The 23088-nt window shown below is 42.6% G+C and overlaps 1 protein-coding gene across 4 annotated transcripts in view; it reads right to left on the reverse strand.

Moving 5' to 3' along the window:
• The window catches only part of WTIP (WT1 interacting protein), a 57897-nt gene that overhangs the window by 17335 nt on the left and 17474 nt on the right, over nucleotides 1-23088 (reverse strand). For 2 of the 4 annotated variants that reach the window (XM_058155198.1, XM_058155197.1), the window contains 2 exons: nucleotides 9601-9668; nucleotides 971-1033 (listed from right to left, as the gene is read on the reverse strand). In XM_058155198.1, the coding sequence (XP_058011181.1) occupies nucleotides 971-1033; nucleotides 9601-9668 (131 nt within the window). Of the gene's footprint in view, nucleotides 1-970; nucleotides 1034-6015; nucleotides 6092-9600; nucleotides 9669-23088 lie in introns of those variants that run through there. The other 2 variants (XM_058155200.1, XM_058155199.1) reach the window with 2 other exon arrangements.

Genomic DNA, 23088 nt, shown 5'->3' on the forward strand with positions numbered 1-23088 from the left:
TGCTTCTTGTCCTGCCTTCAGGTGTTTTAGAGGACAGGTTGACCTCTTCTTCTTTGTGGCAGCCCCTGAGATATTGGAGCACAGCTATCATGTGGCCCCTGGCCCTTCTTTTCATTAGAGAACAGATTATGATGGTATCTGTGAAGCCAAATGTTTGGGAAGAAGCTCCATTCTTTCCAGGAGTCAGGAAGGACTGTCTGGGAAGCAACTGCTCTGGTAGACGGCTCCATCTTCTTTTCAAGTGAGACAAACCCAACACTATCTGGAAGACCTTCCCGCCATCTCTTGAAGAAACAAAAACTGGTGCAACATTTTTAAAGTAGAAGCAAAAATATTTTTATTAATGTATTTCCCTTGGTGGCAAACTTTCTTTGTCCATGAAAGAAAAAAAAACAGTTCATTTTATGATTTGATGCAGTACCATGAGGCAAATATCCCCCTGGGGGAGGGGGGCTCTGCCCCATCCAGCACTCGGGCACTGCAGGAGACCCAAAGGCAGCCTGCAAGGAAGAGAACGGCCATCCTTCAGGACAACCTGGCGGAGGTCTTGGGGCCACAGAGAGGAGCCCTGTGGGTAGTTCAGGGTGAAGGAGGAGCTTTCGAAGACTCAATACCTATGACTGGCTGGGTTCATACAGCAGAGACTGGACTTGGTTACAGCACCAATCTGTTTTCTGGCTGCACACAACAGACTGAAATGGAAAGTGAATCGGCCAAATTCTTAGAACATTACACTACAAAAAATTAATGATTAAAACTAATCAAGCTTAGCAGGTTGTACAAGTGCAGCTGCCGGCACCTTCCTGAACCTGTTCAGCATAAGAGGCAAACCTGGCCTCCATTGTGATGGTGTCGTGTGTGTGTGTGTGTGTGTGTGTGTGTGTGTGTGTGTGTGTGTGTGCACACGCCTGGGAGGAGAAAGAGGGCTTGCAGCAGCCCTTCTTTTTCTAAAGCCAGGAAGGACTCTTACCATTTCCATGATGAGATGGCCACAAATGAAGCACTTGTCTGCTGTCTGCTGGAACCCCGAATACTGTTTATAAAAAAAGGGGGAGGCGGGGAGAGACAGTTACAAGGCTTCCCCTTTCTGTCCTGTTAAGTCACAAACACATTTTCTTTTCGGCAATCAAGCAAATATTCACAATTAATGTCTAAACTGAAAATGAGACTTTCCCAACATTTTCACAACAGCCCTGAAGAGGAGAGGTTTTTGATCCAAGCCTTTCAATTTGCATGGCAAGCTCGCACTGAAATCTTTTTCACCTAGTTAAAATGAAACTATCACTCAGAAGATACCTGTGAGATTTAACACTGAAAACTCACTTCAACATAGGCAAAATCCCAAGCAATGGTGAATCCTGTTTTGCACCTAAATGTCTTTTTCAATTTCATGAGTACAAATTTCAATTTGCCACATCAGACAAAAGGAAACTAACACCTCTACTTTGTCACAACCGAGAGTGGAATTGTTGAATCTCCGTTCCGTTGGCTGGACAGGGAAGGTATTATTTCTTAAATCTTTTCCAAATGGTTATTGTTTAGACATAATAGAATCAAATGTTGATTCTACTAAAATTCTCCTCCTCCATCCTCAATTCTATCAAGTCGTATCCATAATATCACCTTCATTTAAATTAGAGATTGCATTTACATTTTAAAACTAAACATTTAAAACTAAATATGCAAGATAATATTAAGTTGTCCATTTATCTGGGTGACTTTTCTGATATTGCTTTCAAAAATAGTTCCTCATCAATGTTGTCCTCACTTTGGTTTATGTTCTGTTGTGCCATAGTGTCACTAAGCCAGAAGGAGAAGACATGAAGGCATGAAAGAATGACAAGGGCATCATAGAAGAAGATACGTAGTAGGTTAAGTGCAATTAGCTAATAAAAATATTTTTTATCTCAAAATTAAAAACAAATAGATCTAATGTGGAGGCAGTCATTAATAAGCACATCAATATAGGATGGAAATAGATCATCTTACATGACCCAGGAATTCCTGGGTGCAACTGGCAAATGTGAGGAGCAACAGGAAACATTAGGGAATTTAAAAGCAGGAAGAAGCGTGACTGAATCCTCTAGGATGAAACTCATGGATGAAATGCAAGGATTGGGTGTAGAATTTATTAAAAATATATACCTGGCAAAGGCATGTTAGGCGAATGTAGCCAAAATACATCTGCATGCGTGTGTAGCAAAGAAAAAGGACAAAAAGAGCCTGAATGAAGGAAGAATTAAATTTCATGTGAAAAAAGGGAACACATGTGCCGAGATGCAGGAACCTGAATATGAGGTTCCTGTAAGAACACATGGAAAGGGAAGGAGCAAAAATACTGTTGTGGGGATGTGCTACAGACCAAGATAGGCGGAAGGTCTCGATAATACTCTACTAGGTCAAATCACCTGGACAACTCTTGGAGAACCAACTCAGCCAAGATGGCAAATGAAACCCTCAAAATTCTCATTGAAGCATGATTGAAGAGGCAAAAGCTGTGGGGACCTTAACAGAAAGCGACTCATGTTTTCTTGGGATGCAAGATCCAACGGAAAGAAAATCTGCTACACAGGTGTATATGCACACCAGGTTCAAGAAGCAAATTTAAGCAACCTTGTAACAGAGGGAATACCATGTATTGAAATCCTCATATTTAAAGGGAGCCTAGGAGGGCTGGAGAGTTCTTAAAATATGTTTCTGATACATAATTGTACCCCATGCCAATGAAGAACAAGGGAGCAGCTTTAGAAGCCATTCTGGGTGGAGGGAGCTTTTACCCAAATTCCAGGGACAGAAAATGAGTGTAACCACCAAGGAGGAGTAGGTGCCCATAACTTAAGGGACGAACTTCTCAGCAATTATTCTGCTTTAATCCTGTCTCCAAAGGGAAACCATCATCTGGCAAAAAAGAGTGAAACCCCAAGGTAAATAAAGAGATGGTTAGGAGTCCCTGGCCAACATTAATGCATTTAAGTCTTTAGAATCAAATCAAGAAGATTGGAGAAGAACAAAGGTTATTCCCGTCTTGAAAAACATTGGGAAAAAGAGGAGCAAAGTAACTTCAGCTCAAGTCAGTTGATATAAACTATTAGATTATTCAGTATTTCATTTGTGAGAAAAGAATGCATTACTTGGCACAACACAACATGGGTTTACCAAAAATAAATCATGGCAAGCTAACCTCATCTCTTTTTTTTTGTAAGAGTGACCTGTTTAGCTGACCACAGGAATGTGGTATGTATAATGTACCTTGACTGGAGCAAAACATCTGATAAAAGTCTTCTGGGTACGATCCCAGTACAGAAGGCTGCAAAATGTGGGCTGGACTATGTTTCCAACAGATGGAGTCAACGGTTGAATAATTGTACAAAAAGAGAATGAGTGATCTGGATAGGTCTGCCAAGGGCTGTACCACAGGACCCTGTTCTAGGCCCTATTTTGTTCAAGATAAATAAGTTCGATGAGGGGTGGGAAAATATGATTATCAAATCAGAAGAAAGCAGAAGGATAAGGTAACTTAATGATCATGTCTATCTGAAAAATGGGCAGAAATTGGCCAGAAGAATTTTTAAAAATGCAAAGTAGAGTTTGATAGGAAAAAACTTACAAAAAATGTCAAAAAATAGTAAGTATCTTTCAACATATAAAAACATATAAAAAAAACCCAAGAAAAAAAGGAAACGATTGGTTCACATATGAGAGAAGTAACAGACAGTAACGAATAGCACAGAGAAAGCACTAAGATGAGATGGTAATCGGTTAGGTCTCTCTCTGCCTCCTTTTCTATAAATTGGGATCACCAAAGCTAGGCTATAATCCCCAGGAACCTTGGCATGATTATTGACACAGGTGAATAGGAAAGCCCGCACAGGTACCATCAATCCAGATTATTTTGCATCATCTCTGCTGAAATGAAATTGTATTCTGGAGCTTCGTTTGGTTTCAGGTGTTCAATTAGAGCCTGACACGGAGGGGGGTGCCAGGAGAGCAGGAGATGGGCTTCGTATTCTAATTTCCCTTTTGGGTGCGGCAGTTCCTCCTATGTGAACAGCCATCTGAACCTTCAATGGGAATAGAGTGAGATGCGTGAGTAAGGGGAAGCAGGTCAAAGAGCTAGATACATTTCCAGAATAGAGCAGAATTCTTGGGATGAGTAGCAGATTCATTGGTCCCTGTCTCTTCTTTAGCTCTATTAGCTGTTTATACTTCCTCTTAAGCAGCAGCAGGTCATGAATTGAGTAGGAGGGAGAATCCTTTTTATAGTCCTTGAAACAGGCAATTGCTTCTTAGCTGGTGAGGGTTGGTCGAAGGAGCTCCGATTCTTATTCTTATTTGTGCTAGATCAGAGGTAGGGAACTATGGCCCTTTTATGACTTATGATCATGGCTGGCTCAGGAATTCTGGGAATTGAAGTCCACAAGTCATAAAAGGGCCATCATTCCCCAACCCTATGCTAGATGGATAGGTAGAGAGAATGACTGAAGAAGGTCGACTTGCCATGTAGGAGGATGGCAAGGTCTGTTCAGGGAACCTGCTATCCACCATAGCTGTAAGTAATTGAAGCACTTCATTGGAGGAAAGCATCTGAGTCCATGTCTCCTTTGTCTGACCTATCGATTTTGTTTGTATTTGTCCCCTCGGAATACCCTTAGGTGGGACAGGTAGGAATTCAAAAAGGGAGAGACAAAGGGTATCAAAAGCAACCCGTGAACACCTTCAGGATGGTTGTCAATGTGAAATCGAAGAACTGAGGAAGATAAGTTCCTTGATGTGTAAGTCAATCAAAGAAGGCCTTTTGCCTGCCCAGTGCAAGAACTCTGCTGGGAGGTCATTAACCTTTGTTTTCCAAATGCCATAGCTTTAAAAATGACTGCTGCGTAATCTATATTGGCAACCTACTGGTGTAAAAACCAGAAAATCTGCTCTGGTCCTGCACAACTCATGTCACCTTCCCAGGGTGGACCAAACTGTTCTAAATTTATGGAATTTTCTCCTAAATCTTTTGCCTGGTCAACAATGTTTATTTTTCTCTTTTCTAACATGTATTCAAAGGCCAGCAGGGAGAGCAGATTGTTCCCAACTAAAAATAGCAGGCCCTATTTTCTTCGGCTTTAAGAATGCTGCCATTTATCATTGAAAGGGAGGAGGAATATCTGGCTGGGAATATTTATGTGAGTAAAAGGCAGGCAAAAGGATCACCATAACTGAATGCCAGCCTTATCCAAGGAACTGGTAAGTCAAACAGTCCCAATGGTAAGAGTTTGTGCAGCAATACCAATGGCTGGCAACCAAGTTTCAGCTGTATTCCAGGGTTCTTTGCAAAATCAGAACTCAGATTAGGCACACAACTGTGCAACACAACACAAAAGGACTTCTTTCCCTGCTGCCCCCATGATCTCTTTTTTTCTTAAGGCACCTCTTAAGAAGCTAACTAGTGTCCCACAAAGGAGCTGAGCTCCTGGCTTAGCCTAAAAGAGTTGAAGTGCGGCTGGAACCTAATTTTCTCCCTTGGACCAGAAAAGGGTGTCATCGGCAGTTCCTGGTCCAGTAGCAGCAGCATATTTTGCAATGGGCCAGTGGTATGCATGACTACTCCTAAATACATAAAAACTAATCTTTTGTTTTATTTTATAGCCATTAATGCACCATAAACAAACTTCAGCCTTTTGATAAAAGCTATAATCTTCAGATTTTCTTCAGATTTCCAGATTATCATTGTTGCAGAATTGGACCAACGGTCTCAGAGCTTTTTTGAGGCCTATTAATGTCTGAAGAGAACTACAGTTTCATCAGTGTAGAGTAGAAGGGCGATGCTGCCTCCTCGGGTTTAGGGAATGGAACATTGGGCCATGTAGACATCTCACCATGCTGTTGACATAAACACTGAAAGGGGGAGAGGATAAATTCCTGTGTCCCCCCCCCCTTGTAACTGGCTTCGAGAAACCCCTTGCATACTGCACCTGACCTTAAGAATCATATGGATGTCTAGGACGTGAATTAAATCGAGAAGCTTACAATTCATTGATGGACTGATGAGGCTTCCAGCTTCTCCCATAATCTGGTCCTGGATATTAGACCAAAAGCCGCCTTAAGATCTATAAAGGTGGCATATAATGATATCACATTGTTAAATATTTTTTGATAAATTGCTGATAAGGGACTTAATTTCAGACACAGACATTGGGAGCCACTCGGTGAGTGCTCCATCTTTTGTACTGAGTTCTTACTGCAAGAATTCTAATTTGAACTACCTCCCAAGATAAAGTGTCCTCCTGTGAAAACTGCTCTCACTGAGCTGTAGGACCTGATCATTGTCACATACTTTGGTGTACGTATACACACACACACACACACACACACACATCCTATTGATGATCTCTGAAGCCTGTCCTCTCAGGACTTCCTCCACAGGAGGCCTGCTGACCAACCAGAGAGTGAACCATCAAGGCTTTACTCTCCATTCAAAGCATTCAGTCCATGGAGACTGGCTTGGCAGTTCCCAACTCTTTGGCCACCAGACAACCTTCTAATTCTCCCAAATTTGCTAACATCTTCTAGAAGCTCTGCTGCAAACTCCATGAGAGACATCACGAGTCTTTGGTTCTGTTGGAATTGGAAATAGCCCAAGATGTCCTACTACTCTCTCATTCCCACTGGAATTTGGATCTAGATCGTGACAAAATATTATGTCAGTTACACATCTTGGAAATATATAGCTTCTCGTGTTCATTTTGAAGTATGTTTTCTTTCTTTTTATCTCTTAAAACCTCAGTGACTGGATTTATGCAGAATCCTAGACTACACTGTGCTAATCTGCTAAATGACTGTAACTGTCTTAAAAGGTTGTACGAACAGGCCATTGCCCTGCAGCCATAACAGTTTGTCTGTATGAAAACATGAGGTTTTTTTTTCTTAATGTAGGATAGGGGTTGAGGAGATTGTGTTAACTCAGACAGTGAGAACATTTGAACAATTTAATGGATATATTTTAGGACCTTCCCAGCTGGAAGCTATATGATTTACGTTATTTTCCAAAATTTAAAATAAGTTAGCTTGTCTATCTTCACATCTCAAGCATACCACAAGGAATACAAATATGTTGAGGCCAAGGGTGGGAGCACAATTTGACCCATCGATCTTAAATTTTCATAGCCAAAACACTACTGATTTGTAAACTGCATTAAATTATCCCAAAGGTGCTTTTTCATGAGATAACTGGAATTTCTGATTTTTCTTTGAAGATGCTTCACTTTTCATTCTTGAATCTTCAAAGAAAAATCAGAAATCCAGTTGCCTCTTGAGAAATCACCTTTGGGACAACCATGACCTGGACGAGTAAGAATCTCTATAGACATGTATTACATTATAATCTATTCTCTAAGATGGCTTTAATTAGTTTATCTTTAATTCAATGTTTGGGTTCTACTAGACTTGTATTATTAAGAGAAGGACAAGAAGAGAGGCTAGAATAATGGTGGGTTCGAAGAGACCATTTCAAGAGTCCATTAAATTCTGTAACTGAAATTTTAGAAATTGTTTATGGGGCCATTTGAGTTGAATTGATCATAAACAAGATGAATCTAATTTTTGGCTGTATCAATGGAAGTAAAAGTTCTACACATAAATCTTGTTTACAACTCTCCTGTTTAATGATAATTCAAAGATGCGACAATACTGAAGAAGTAACTTTATGACTGCTTATAATTGTCATAGCATCCCAGTCACATGGTCACCATTTGCAGAGTTAACAGAGAAGTGGGCAATAAAATTGTAAATTGCAGTCACTTGATGTCTCACTTAACAACCTGAGGTGACTTGCTTAACAACTACATGCAAAGTGAGGTAAATCTGTCAGTCATATTTGATGTTTCCCTTAGTGACTGCATAACTTAGCAATACTGTAGATTGCTGATACCAAATGTGGTCGCTAAGTGAGGACTACCTGTATTTTATTCTACATTTATCTAAGCATTCTTTGAGTATTATGATTAGTTTAAGTGTGCAAACTGTTTCAAACAATGTAGAAAAGGTTCAGAGGAAAAAAACAAGGAGGACAATCTTGGGACTTCAAACCACGTTCTACGAGGACATGTTAAGGAGCTGGGAAGTCCTGAAAAGAGGAAACTGGGAAGGGACATAATAGTATTCTTCAAATACCTGAAAAGATGTCACCATAAAAAACCCCAAAATTATAGATTTATGTTACAACAAGACAGATTATGATTGAATGTTACATGACATGCATGCATGTTTAAATTTAGATTTCTACATGGAGCAGAGAATTAGATTGGTTGGACCCAACCTCATCTCCTAACTCAGGATTATTTTAAGTAGGTAATGCAACCTGATTGCTCCCTCCATGAAATAGCCATTTGTCTGTCCCCAAATAACATGGAGGTTCTTCAGCCTAAGTTGCCCCATCTAGGGAGGTGGTCTAACAATTGGGTAAGCAAGCCCCACAATCATATGACTACTTCTATGGCATATTTTGTGCCTGTTATTGTTATTCCCAACAGTTGATCGCGGGATTTCAGTATTTATCCAAATAACCAATCTTCCATTAGTTCATTGTCAATATTTATATCATGCTCCAAGATAGTCAAAATGCTTATTTTTTTGCATTCCACCTTTCCTGTTTTTACAAATAACTCAACACGGCAAAGATACCCAACACACCTTCCTCCTTGTATTTCCCCACAACCATCACCTTGTGAGGTGGTTGGACTGAGCAAGAGAGACTAGCCCAAAGTCACCCAGCCGGCTTTCATGCCTAAGGCAGGACTAGAACTCACAATTTCCAAGTCACCCAGCTGGCTTTCATGGCTAACTCAACAAGCCATTTAGAGCCCTGCAAGAGCTGTCTTAAAAGGGTTTCTCCTTTTAGTCATGAGACTATAGTGCAGATTGCGCACATAACAGGGAAGTATCAGCATGCAGAGATGGTGGCCATGACTATACAATGTTCTCTGCAGCCAAAACCCTGTGACCCATGTGAAAAGAAACGAGGTGTTATCATGTGGGACATGGCTATCTTGACTTTACACACCGCCATATATAGGAAACTGCCATCCAGCCATCTACAAGATGAGTTACTAAACTCAGGAGACTGAGGAGGGAACAGTTCATCCCACAATTAGTTCACAAATGCAATATAATTATGCAAATAAACAGGATTATGATGGAAAACCAGCCTGAAATCTTGTGGGTGCTATCTAAGATTCCTTTCTATCTCCAATCTGTCAAAAATGGTTCTATAATTTATACTTAAAATAAGGAGAAATCCATGCAAACATTCACATGGTGGCAGGTATAAGGCTAGTATACTGGATTTTACCAGCACTTTTCTGTTATTTATGCCCTACAGCTGCTCCTCAGAGAGGAGCATAATCAAGGTAACTTGAAAAAAAAAAAAGAAATTTATGGCTACTATCAGTACCCAACTTCCTAAGGATTTAACCAATTATTCACAATTTATCTTTGATTTTGCAATTCACACAAATGAAATTGAGCCTCATTTAATGTATAGCTGCCTGTGAGCTTTGTACACACGTACATTAATGATTTCCTATAAGACTCAGAGATGGCTAAAATCTTACTTACTAGGAAGTCTTCTTCACAGTAGACCTTTCCATTAACATTGTAGAAGGCTTTCCCCCGTAATCTTCTCCCTGTTAAAAATATTGCACTGTCAGACCTTAAATATTTTGGGGATATTACAAAAGAGGATAAGTAACAATACAATGGATAGGAACAGAGGGCTTCAGGAATATCTTCTCAAACTACAGTTTTGGTTATAAAAGCAATTTTTCACATAACAGAATGGGAAAAGTGCCATATGTAATATATATGCAGTCATATAAGTTTATGTAATTCAGGAAGTTTAAGTTTAATCAGAAGTTAATGGAAACAATTTGATCTTGTAGCTTTCTGGGACTCAGCTGAGACGTTCATCAGCTTCCAAAAGCTTGTACTACTATCAAACTCAAGGCCCAGGGACCGGATCCGGCTTGCGGGGTGCTTATCTGGCCGGGCTGCCCTGGAAACAGTGAAGGACTGGCCTGCAGTGCCTCTGTCAGCAAAAATGGAGCTTGGGAGGTCCGAGCTCCATTTTTGCTGACAGAGGGTTGCAGGAGGCCGTCACAGCCAGAAATGGAGCTTGGGAGCCCATTTTCGCTGGCAGAGCGCTCAGGCCACCACAGGCAACACGAGTGATGTCGGGCTGGCCACGCCCTCCCTGGCCACGCCCCCACACACACACGAGGTCAAGCACAACCCTGATACGGCCCTCAATGAAATAGAGCCGTGATGGTGAACCTGTGACACGCGTAGCCAAATCAGTGGGCATGCACACACCGGCCAGCTGATTTTCAGGCCTTCTGGGCCCACCAGAAGTAGGGAAACAGGCTGTTTCCTGCCTCCGGAAGGCCTCCGGGGTGGGGAAGGCCCATTTTTCTCTCTCACCTGGCTCCAGAGCCGCGAAAACAGCCTTCCCCACCCACCCCTGGAAATCCTCTGGAGGCTGAAAACAGCCTGTTTCTGGCTGTTTTCTGGCTGAAAAGGCCGTTTCTGGCATCTGGAGGACCTCCGGGGGAGGGGAGGCCGTTTTTGCCCTCCCCAGACTCCTAGAAAGGCTCTGGAGCCAGGTGAGAGAGAAAAACGGGCCTACTGGGCCATTGCGTGCCAGGAGTGGGGGGAGGGGGGCACGCACGCATGTGCAGGGTGCATAGAATTATGGGTGTGGGCATGTGTGCGCACGACCCCCCCCCCCGCCACCCCCATTCCTGGCACACAATGGCAAAAAGGTTAGCCATCACTGAAATAGAGTTTGACACCCCTGCACTAAACCATCCTGAGCTCCCTAATTAATACAGTACCAGGGTCAAGTGGGAGAACTGTTTTCGAACCCTATACACAACAGATGACTTACGTTTGACAAAGAATTCAATTAAATTGACGGTTCACATATGCTGGAGGGGCTGAAGTTGCAAAGGACTCAAAGAATTCAGCCCAGGCAAGCTGCCAGGCACAGATTTTATTATAGCTGAGGTTCTTTAAAATAATTTGGACTGGTGGACTCTGGTATTAGCTTTTCTGTTTACATACATCTATCGTACCGTGATGATTCCCAAGGACTGAGGCCTGGCCTTAACAGTTCCTGTTTACAAGGAAGGTAATCAGAATCTTCCAACTGACCCATGTCCCATCAGTCAACCGACCAGCAAAATATATGTCAGAAACCTATCCCTAAAGTTTTAGGACTGGTTAGGCATAGGTAATTAGTCAAGGAACAGGCTGGATTTAAAACTGTTGGTCTATTTTTGATCACATTGTTATTCTGCAACACTTAATAGAGAAATACTCTTCAAAATATAGCTGTGAAGCTATATGCAGCATTCACAGATTTTACAACGGCCATGACCTAAACTTCCACTCTAATCTTAAACTCCAAAATCCCAACATAGACAAAAGAGCATGTGAGGTGCTAATACCACTCTATGAAGCCTTAGTAAGACCAAACCTAGAGTACTGCATCCAGTTTTGGTCATCACACTATAAAAAAGATATTGAGACTCTAGAAAAAGTGCAGAGAAGAGCAACCAAGATGATTAGGGGACTGGAGGCTAAAACATACGATGAACAGTTTCAGGAACAGGGCCTGGCTAGTCTAGTGAAGAGAAGGACCAGGGGAGACAGGATAGCAGTGTTCCAATATTTGAAGGGCTGCCACAGAGAGGAGTGGGTTAAGCAATTTTTCAAAGCACCTGAAGGCCAGATAAGGAATCATGAATGGAAACTGATCAAGGAGAGATTCAACCTAGAAATAAGGAGGAATTTCGTGACAGTGGGAACAATCAACCCATGGAACAGAAGTTGCCTTCAGAAGTTGTGAGAGCTTCACCATTGCAAGCTTTCAAGAAGAGACTGGACTGCCATCTGTCAAAAATGGTGTAAGGTCTCCTGTTTGGGCAGGAGTTTGGACTAGATGACCTACAAGGTCTCCTCCAACTCTGTTAACATTCTGTTATTCACCTATTTACAAATTCTATGGCAACTCAACTCTAAAAATCAGATGCAACTACTCTCAGGATAACTATTCCAAGAAAATCCCTGTTGACAGAGTTCATTATTATTATAAGAATTATATAACTCTTATAAGAATTATATTAATTAATAAAAATTTAACATTAAAAAAGAATTAATGTATTAATTCTTTAGCCCGTTCACATCATTCTCCCAACCTGGGAAACCAGGATAGAGCATTCTGAGCCCTGGATGAAGATTGTAATGCAGAAGCCCTAGAAATTAAGTACAGCACAGTAAAATGAGCTGCCGATGTTCACAAAATACCTTAAGCTCACCCAGGAATTAAAAACTCCAACTGAGCAGATCAAGTCATCCAAATATCTCAGCACTGTATTTCAAGCCACAACCAAATGCATATAAAATATGTCATTCAAAGAGCCCACAGACCTGACACAGTTCTTGAAACATTTGTTTATACTCGAAGTTCCTGCTGCACTTTTAATGCATTCAGCCCAAGTCTGGGTGCAATTACTGTTTGGGGCTCAGATAGGTGCCTACCATTCTTTTCCCCTTCCTCAAGATTTTATTTCAAGTCTCAAACATGATCCAATGTCAAAGATAAGCTTCCGTTAGCAAGACTGAATCCATTGCCTGGATATATATATTTTCACATATTGGACTAAGCTACTTTTCTCCCTGGCATGTCTAACCGCCCTGAGTCCTACGGGAGATGGTGCGGTATATAAGTTTGATTAATAAATAAATAAATAAATAAATAACCCCACTTTTTGACAAACTTATTTTCTCTTGGGTCAAGGCAATACACAAAAAATGAGGCCTTCTGGGTTTTTCCCTAGTTCAGGTGAATCAAATAAATGTACCCACCATTTTATATTGGGACTTGCCATCAGCTGCTAATTCCACACCTAATTAAATATCCTGATCATTCTGGCCAGTATTACCTCAAACTTTCAGATTCAAATTATTTCAGTTCCTTAAATGTAACCCAAATTTTATCAAGTTATACTGTATGTAGGATGTCCAGCAGTTGGACTAATCTGTTTACCTAATTGGTGAAAGAATGCTATGTATTTTATGAATGTAAGGTGTTCTATGGACAGGTCACTGATCACAATAAAGGTTCTCGTTTTCACCGCTGAGGTCCTGCAATCAACAATGCTTGAGAAGAGACACAAAGTTGGGGAAGATGACTGTAAAGGAACATTCTAGAAGTCAAACTAGGAAGTTTCTACTTGCAGATGATCTTCCTAGGTAGGACATGCAGCCTTCTGTGGGCAGCGAGAAGTAAAAAAAAGTTTGTTGACACCTCGTGACAACAAACCTTATGACTTTGTGTGAAGTCATCGTAAGACCTAGCCCCCCCCCCCCGGAGCCAAACAAGAAGCCTTAAGAGGACAAAACAGGGCTTGCTTTCAAAGCTATCCTCTGTTTTGATCAGTTTGCAGGCCACCTCTCTCCTGCAGAGTCTGCTCCACGTAAACAGTCTATTCCTTCTACTTCCCCTGGGGAATGGGACTTTTATAGTAGTCCTTGACTTACGACTAATGGTTTGAAAATACAGTGGTGCTGAATAAAGTGACTTATATAACCAGTCCAAAGCCTTATAATCAAAATTGAGGTGTTTGGAAGTCCATCTGCATTTATGACTTCAGGGGCACTTCAATCCCCCCACCATGTCTTTTAGGGCCCCTGGACTCCATGATCCTGGATCCCCTCTGCCCTCTTCCTGCCCCCCCTTCTAAGCAAGCATACCCACCCACCCACCCACCCACCCACCCACTGGGCCCTTCGTGAAATAGTTTTGTTCCCCAGGTTGTGCACAGCGGTTTCCTTGAGAGACCTGGGGAAAATGGCCTCCCAAAGGGCGGTGGTTTCACGCTGCTGTGGTTTCTGCAGCCTCTTGCAGTCCCTGAGCTGCGTCTTCTGGTGCTGTCTGCAAGGCACACACATTTTGAGGGGGGTCAAAAGGGAGAGATGGGGGAAGAGGCAAAAGAGAGCCCTGTGGGGGAGTTGAAGAGAAAGCAGCCTCTTCTCTTACCAAGGTTGCTCGGGTTGTGGGAGGGAGTACTTGCTAACCCATGTGCAATTCTTGATTAGTGACGGCAACAGTGAGTCCCAGGATTATGCAAAGTCACACTTTATGGCTGCATTGCTTAGCCATGGAAATTCCAGTCGCTTATAACATGTGAGGATCCCTTGATCGCCAAAGTTGTAAAGGTGCCGTGTGCTACTTTTTCTAACTCATCCATGCACTGATACTAACCCTCTCCCACCGTTATCCTAAAGCCACGATTCCCTTTGGAAAAAGTCAGGGAGCCTCTGAAGCCCTTTCAACCCAACATCTCTAGCCCACCCTGCAGAAAGAAGGGAGGGAACCGAGGGTTAATATTTTATATTTTTCTGAAATGACACTGAAGCTTTAATTTTACATCCAATAATTACCAATCCCACTCCCCTCTCCCCCTTCTTTCTGTTGTTATCTTCTGCTCTGACTTCTCCTGCCAAGAATCATAGAAGCTACTGGAATTTGGACTACATTGAAGAATATTTTTAGAGTTGGGGGGAAGGGAGGGAGGGAGGGAGGGAAGAGGCAGATGGCTGCTCAGGCCTTCTTTTACCCAGACTTAAAAAGTCCCCCTCCCTTCCACCCACCCACTCTACCATGCCCTTAAGCGGAGATGGCTTGTAGGGACTTGTTTAGGACCTACACCCAGATGGAAGCTTGAAGCAAGCAAGCGCTTGCCTGCAGACAAAGCTAAGGAGGGGAGGGGAGGTGGAGGAAAATAACCTGTTTTCTCATACAAAATGAGATGGGTCTACTTTATATGGGTGACTATGAAAAAATCCCCAGAGTTCCATTCTGTATACACATCAGCAAAAAACAATTCAAACAATTTCATCAAATGTGTGGAAGATGGAATTCAAATTTCTCATGAAAGGGGTTGAATCATCCTCCAATTCTCTTTTCTCACCTTCCTAGTTCTAAATTGTTTTAATGTATTTTCCTGGGATTAAAGCCTACTTGTGTTTCATTATAAAAGGGTTTCACGCAAGTTTTATTGCAGAAGCCACTGCAACCTGCAGAACAGTGGGGCCATAATGAGATGCTCTCATAACTACCCACGCTGCTGCATTCTGGACCAACTGAAGCTTCCAGATAATTTTCCAGGGTACCCCCATGTTTTGCAATAATCCCATCAGGACGTGTCCAAGGCATGTGTGCCAATGAGCAGGGCCTCCTGGTCCAGGAATGGAAGCAACTGGTAAACAGGGGACAGTTGTCCTAAGGGATAAATGCTGTGACCCTGCAGTTCCAGCAGAAGCTACAAGCCTGGGAAAAACCTCAGATTGGGCACCACGTCTGAATGAAGGAGTGTCATCCCATCTACAACAAAAGACAGAAACCCTTCAGCCTCAGATCTGGGAAACACCAAGCAGCCCATAAGCCCTTAGTCCTGGCTGGATTGAACCGCAACCTCTTCTTCCCTAGCCAGACTCACAATCGCCAGGTGTTAGGAAGCTTCCCTTGGAGAGCTGGGGACAGGCATGTATAACTGGGTATCATCTCATATTGAGGGTACCTCACGCCAAACCAATAGTTGAAGTCTCCTAGTAGCTTCATGTAGATCTTGAAAAGGAGCACAGAGAGAAGTGGGCTCCCTACAAAGCAAGGCCTTCGACTTGATCTCTCCTCTCCCATCACACAACAGGGGACCCATCTTCCCAACTGCCTCCAACTCCCTCAGGCAGTGCAAAAGGACACTACAGCTGACTGTACTGAAGGTTGCTAAGACATCCAGGATGCGCTTTTCATTTTGCTTCTGGGGTCATACTTTATCAAAGTATTTGTAGTTCTAATTAAAATTTCATTTTCAGGAAATAAAGTGGAGGTTTTCAGAGGCTGCGGATGATATAACACATCCTGTAGTATGCAGTGGGTTGGATTATATGACCTCTTAGGCCCCTTTCAACTTTTATGATTCTATGAACTACCTGACAGTGCATCCAAACTAACTCTGGCATATGCTCTGGATGTCTACGATTAGTTAAGGATTGGCAGTCATCAGCTGGCTTAAGGGTCTATCACGCCTTAAAGATTTACATTACTTTGGTGCCACGCCAATCACTCTGTGCTGTCCCTCGTCAAGAATCCACCCATCTCCCCACCCCCAATATTTGTTTTGCTTCAGCACATCTCATTTTCTGCATTTCCTCACTAGAGAAAACACCGGCAAGCACATTCTTCTCTGATACAGGTTGACTGAAAGTTATTGATCAACCACCAGGCTAAAGATTAATTCCAACTGGTAGTTTAAAACGGCATTCCTGTGCCTGTCCTTGTGGTTCCTAACTGTAATTCTAACTTGGTAGTTTGCTTACAGACATTTTACCTACCTGACTAGGTAACCTCATCAGTGGGAGTGAGGTGGGATTTGCTCCCTATTTGCATACAGTAGCTTGCCCTGTTAGTGTTGGGGGGTGGGATTTTCCCTTTAGTAGTTCCTTGATTAGGATACTGTACCTATCTCACCACACACAGACAGACTAAACCATAGTTTCAACTGGGAAACTGTAAACATCCTAGACTAAGGTAAACCCGGAAAATTGGGTAGCAAAAAGCATGGCATTCAGACAAACATAGATATAGACAAACTACATTTACACTCCTTCAAAAGAGGCAATAAAACATAAAATAAGGAAACAAAAAGACCAGAACTCATTCTCTCCAGCAGCTAACATCCAGATTAGCAGGGATTCATATCAAGCAAACAATCAAGCAGAAAAAAATACCCCAACTAAGGAACCACCAAGGAGGAACACCCCCCCCCCCATTAATACTGACAGGGCAAGCTGCTGTAACATAAACAGGAGCAAACCCCCCACACTCAGTAGCAGTGATGTTATGTCTGTAATCCAGCCACCAACCTCAGTGAGCACTAAGGACTCCACAGCTCAACCCTGAACTACAGATACTCTCTTCTATTAGAATCCTAAAGCTTCGTTGGAGATACTTTTAGGAACTTGCATAATTGATGGCAGAAAAGGAGAACATCCTCTTGCCACTAACAGATAGTTATAAGATCCTAACTGAGAAGTATATTACTTTGGTTTTAAGTGTTTTTTTTTTAGTTTACTTTATTGATTAGCCATTGGGCCATATCAAAGTGCAGAGATCCAGACACAAATTATTACTAAAATCTGATAAAAACAATTTAAAATGGAATTGGAATAAAATACAGTTTAAAATGGAATTGGAATAAAATACAGTTTAAAATGAAATTGGAATAAAATACAATAATGTAATATATTGATAAATAAAATATAATAGAATTATATTTCGGTGTCACCCCTACAATCTATCCCAATCAGTCCCAACTGAACCATTCTGCTTAAGTACCGTGCTGTGTTAAATGTTATTTTCAGATTCTGGCTGCATATAAGGTAAATTATTTTGATATGGGGATCCCAATGGGTCCTTCGTTTAGTATACAAAGCAAGGTAGCTGCCTCTCACTCTCTTGTACAGGCAACAATCAAATAGGAAGTGAGCCAGGCCTTCTACCTCTGCTACACCCCAAATGCAGAGACAGGCACTGAAGGGTATGCAATGCAATCTCCCACAACTAACCATTGTGTTAAGCTGTTTGAATCTTGCTCGTGTAAATATCTGGCAGGTGTAACTTTAAATAGCTGTCTATTTGAAAAGTATGTTTGTTTTTGCTCAGCCACTTCAAGTTACTTATCTTACCAAGGATGGCCATGTCATTTTGTGCTCTAGATCCTTAATTCTTCGGGCAGCTGAGAACCATATTGTTATCGCCTCAAATAATTTTAAGGAAGCTGGAATATAGTGTCGACGTTGAGAAAAATAAAAGGACAATATGGCTGAGGCACACCCTCTAAACCAGGGGTCTCCAACCTTGGAAACTTTAAGACTTGTGGACTTCAACTCCCAGAATTCCTCAGCCAGCTTTGCTGTTGCTCTAAACCACTTGAAACGCTTTGCAAAGCAGCTACTCAATTTAGACCTCTTGCTAAGGCCATAATTTTCTATCTGGTAATTTACCGTCCATATTTTTTTTCCCCCACGATATGGAAGAAAGGATTTTTAAGGCCCTTTGCATCCCTATGACAATGAGACAATAACTATGTCATAACATACAGGAGCATTGAAAGATCTCTATAAACCAGTGGTGAAATTCAATTTTTTTTACTACTGGTTCTGAGGGTGTGGCTTGGTGGGCATGGCAGGGGAAGGATACTGCAAAATCTCCATTCCCATCCCATTCTGGAGCCAGCCAGAGGTGGTATTGGTCGGTTCTCCGAACTACTCAAAATTTCTGCTACCGGTTCTCCAGAACCTGTCAGAACCTGCTGGATTTCACCCCTGCTATAAACTAATTTAGGAGGATGGAATTTAATTTTGCTAAAATATTCTACATCTGAGTTTCCATAAAAATTAGGGGAACTTCCGGAATTTGAATGGTAGAGGACAGCTGCAGACTCAGCAACCTGGATGCAATATTGGCAAGTCATTTCTCCTGTTAGCCACCATTTTAGCCAGCCAGTGCCAAGTGAGCAGGGCAGGCCTAGCAGCTGGAATGGAAAAAGAGTGGGAAATGGAAGAAGCCTTGCAAAGAACACTAGAAAGCTCTCCTGTCCTCCACAGACCCCTTTGGGAGATCCTTGAATCCTACGAGGGCTCTTTTCTAAGGATTCAATTATTCCAGAAAGAAAGTTCCTGCTCCTGAGCTTTGTTAGAGTCTCCATCTCAAGAGTCTTTTCCAGATGCAGCGCTTCCTTCCTCCCGCTGTGGTTTTACCTGGCTGCAACCTCTGGCATAGCAATGTGGCCTGACCAGTTTTCGGGAATTAATGGATGTGGTTCTCCATTTCACACCTGCCAGTCTAGGTGAAGAACTATAGAGCAGCTCATTTTGCCTTTATAGGCAAAAGCCCCATTTGCAAGACCAACAGCGTTGTAGGGCAATTAAAACAAAAAACAAAAATCCATTCCCAAGGCTATTTAAACCAAAATGCTTTAGGGGTCCACAACCTCCAAAAATCTGTAATTAACAGATAGGGGACTGAGGTACAGGAAGTCCTTGACTTACAACCCAGTGGTGAAATGTAAAATTTGTTACTACCGGTTCTGTGGGCGTGGCTTGGTGGGGGGGTAATGTGGCTTGGTGGGGGGGTAATGTGACTGGGTGGACTTGGCCAACTTTTTTTTTACTTTTAAAAGCATTTTTTCTACAACCTCTTCAGTCAAAGAGGTTGTAGAAAAAATGCTTTTAAAAGGTTCTGACGATCCCAGCTGAGCCCCGCGATCATCAGAGACTTTTTTTTTTTTTTTTACTTTTAAAACCATTTTTTCGGCCGAAGTAAAGGCAACCAGAAAAAGAGCAGGCTGGATTAGACTACCATAAAATGAATTCAACAGCTTCATACCTTCATACATACAATGTGAAAGGAACTCTAACAGCCCACTCTAGATCAGGGTGGATAAAAGTCAATGATTTAAAAAATAATAATTTAAAATCGGATTTTTTAAATTGGCCGGTTTAGCTCTGCCTGGTAAGGCCTGTTATTAAGAACACAAAGCCTGCAATTACTGCAGGTTCTTCAAATTTATTTTAATAAAATGCTTTTGGAGTAAAAATCTATCTAAAGATATTTTTCTATTTAAGATACATTCATAATTTAGTTTATTCAGCATGAAATGGAGCATAGCTGTGTTATGAGATTGGGAGCCTATTTGCACTGGCAGAGGCCCACGGGCCGGTCCTTTGCTGTTTCCAGGGCAGCCCCGTGGACCAGATCTAAGCACCCCGCGGGCAGCATCCGGCCCACGGGCCTGGAGTTTGACACTCCTGTTTTATGCTAAGGTTGTTGCAGAGGCCCCCGGGACCCAGGTGAGAACACTTCCACTCCTTCTTCAAATGGAACTGGAGACGCATCTGATACAAGCTGAAAAGGCCTTTTGTGGTGAAGGGAAAGACAATCCTGAGGAGAAAGTATACACACTCCCTCAAAATTTCTGCACTACAGCAGAGTGCATTCCAGTTGTTCAACACGTGAAGAGACCCCAAAATACTTTAGAAGTCTCAGGCCTCTGAGTAATAAAGTTCCTGCTTAATCAAGGCAGAACCTGGAGGCAAAAGTTGCTATTTAAAACAAAATGAAGCCAGCGCAATTCTCCTTTCTCTCTCTCTCTCTCTCTCTCTCTCTCTCTCTCTCTCTCTCTCTCTCTCTCTCTCTTTCTTTCAGTCCATCCATCCATCCATCCATCAATCCATCCATCAATCAGAGTTCTGCAAAAGGAAGAATTCAATGTTTGCAGCAGATCTTTTCAAAAACCACTCCACATCTCCAAGACACAGTGCAAGATCCCAGCACTGTGTTTTTGAGGGGCCGCATGTGTCTTGTTACTACAAGTATTAGGATGCAAATCTCATATCGCACAAGCTTTTGGCTGGCCAATAAACACAAACCTGGCCTGCCATGTCTGCACAGAACAAAAGGCTTGCTGCTAAACTAGCAGGAGTGCTACATAAACAAGGAGCATTCTTGGAGGCTGAGGTCACTGACTTGCTCAGTTATATTTCACCCCAGTCTGCAATTTGACAATTTAAGCATGGGAGAGGCAGTCCTGTTTCCCTCGCCCCGCCCCCAACCTCGCAGCATGCACATACATGTACACCCTGAAGAAATGCAAGTTGTTCTTTGAAAAAGTTTACAAAAGAAAGCTCTATCCCATGCACACTGACCTCAGTAAAGATTATTTTAATGTTAAAAACACCGAAGGGTTGGAAAAAATCCCTTTTTAAGAATGAAGTAATACACACGGATGTAAATATGAGAGCAGGTGGTTACACTGATTACATTTTATATCTAATTCCTATATTTATTATTCATTCTCCAAAGATAGTATTTTGAACATCTCTTAAAAAGGTGCATTGCTTTATTCAACAGCATCAATCCCTGCCAATATTAATATCTAGGTCCCATAAAATATTGCATTGGTTCACATGCAGCTTCTTGAAAATTTCAACTTTAAGTTTATGGGACCTAGATATTAATATTGGCAGGGATTGATGCTGTTGAATAAAGCAATGCACCTTTTTAAGAGATGTTCAAAATACTATCTTTGGAGAATGAATAATAAATATAGGAATTAGATATAAAATGTAATCAGTGTAACCACCTGCGCTCATATTTACATCCATGTGTATTACTTCATTCTTAAAAAGGGATTTTTTCCAACCCTTCGGTGTTTTCCAGAAGGAAGACAATCTTCAGGAGCTAAACATCTGCAGAGGCTTTGGGATGCCCTTTAAGTGGACTGCCCCATCCTCCTCCTGCAGATTCTAAAATGCCTCTCAGCACAGAGAACAGCAATGGAGGCCTGCTGATACCCTAAGCCCATGATGGCAAACCTATGGCACGCATGCCAGAGGTGGCATGTATAGTCATATCAGTGGGCACACAAGCTCAGCTCTGGCGTGCGCCAGCTGATTTTCGGGCCTTCTGGACACACCAGAAGTAGGGAAACAGGCTGTTTCCTGCCTCTGGAGGGCCGGGGGCGGGGAGGCCCGTTTTTCTCTCCCACCTGGCTCCAGAGCCTCTCTCTGAGTCTGGGGAGGACAAAAACGACCTTCCCTGGCCCTCCGGAGGCCAGAAACAGCCCATCTCCCAACTTCCGGTTAGACAGGAAGTGACATTTTTTGCTGTCTCCAGACTCCAGAGCCTCTCTAGGAGTCCCTGGAGGCTGGGGACAGCAAAAAACGTCATTTCCTGACCAACCAGAAATTGGGAAATGGGCTGTTTCTGTCCTCCGGAGGGCCTCCAAGGGGGTGGGGAAGGCCATTTTTACCCTCCCCAGACTCATAGAGAGGCTCTGGAACCAGGTGAGAAAGAAAAACGGGCCTACCGGGCCATTGCGTGCCAGGAGCAGGGGGGGAGTGGGGGGGTCACTCACATATGCATGGGCGTATAGAATTATGGGTGTGGGCACGCATGACACCCCCCCCACCCCCCACCCCTCCTGGCACACGGTGGCAAAAAGTTTAGCCATCACTGTCCTAAGCTAACTGAACTACGGCCAAACTACAGAGGGCAAAAACCTGTCCAAGAATCCTGTAGAACAGTGGTGTCAAACTCAAGGCCCATGGGATGCTTAGATCTGGCCCACGGGGCTGCCCTGGAAACAGCAAAGGATGCGGCCCTCCCAGGCTCTTTTTTCACTGGCAGAGGGCTAGCAAAAGAAACACAAGACACACACAAAAAGGAAAAATGTTTTCCCTTTTGCATTTGAGCATGCAAGAAGGGCCAGGAAAGGAGAAAGGGAGAGAGGAAAGATGGGAAGTTAAAAGAAGAGGAGGGAGGGAGGAAGGGTATTATAATGAGAGAGAGGGAGCATCTGGGAGGTCCTGCCATAGCACTTGGCCACCACAGTTGCCCCCGAGTGATGCTGAAATGGCTACACACCCCCTGCCATGCCCCCTGCTCCCCCCAAGGTCAAACACAACCCTGATGAAATCGAGTTGACACCCCTGCTGCAGAAACTTAAATTATATAGGAATTGCACATGTATTCATTGCATGGATTCATTCCCACTCACCAAACTACGTAATATAGGAACCCTACCTCCCACTTTTCCATCAGGGCAGTTTTCAAGCCTACAGGTATAAACTCTTCTGCCAGGTGCACCTGAAATGCTTCTCAGCTCCAGAAAAGGCACCGTGTCCTCCTTATGAGTCAAATATCAAGCTGAGAACCTGACCTAAAAATTCTGCCATGCCAGAGGACGTCCGTGGAACTGTCCTTCAAAGCATACAGTTTGAGAGGGAGAGGCAACCTTTTGGGTTACACCATGACTCCTTGCTGAGAGAAAACCCTGAGAGAAAAGTTGCCAAACGCCAAAGTTATTCCTCTTGATTGGATCCTCTTCCCTAATCTAGTATATTCTTCAAACCAGCTTGTCAAAATGGCTACAAGGGGAACTGGAGAAGCAGACATCAACCAAGGACAAAACTGGAGAA

The sequence above is a fragment of the Ahaetulla prasina genome, chromosome 12, assembly GCF_028640845.1.
Source record: "Ahaetulla prasina isolate Xishuangbanna chromosome 12, ASM2864084v1, whole genome shotgun sequence".
Classification (NCBI taxonomy): domain Eukaryota; kingdom Metazoa; phylum Chordata; class Lepidosauria; order Squamata; family Colubridae; genus Ahaetulla; species Ahaetulla prasina.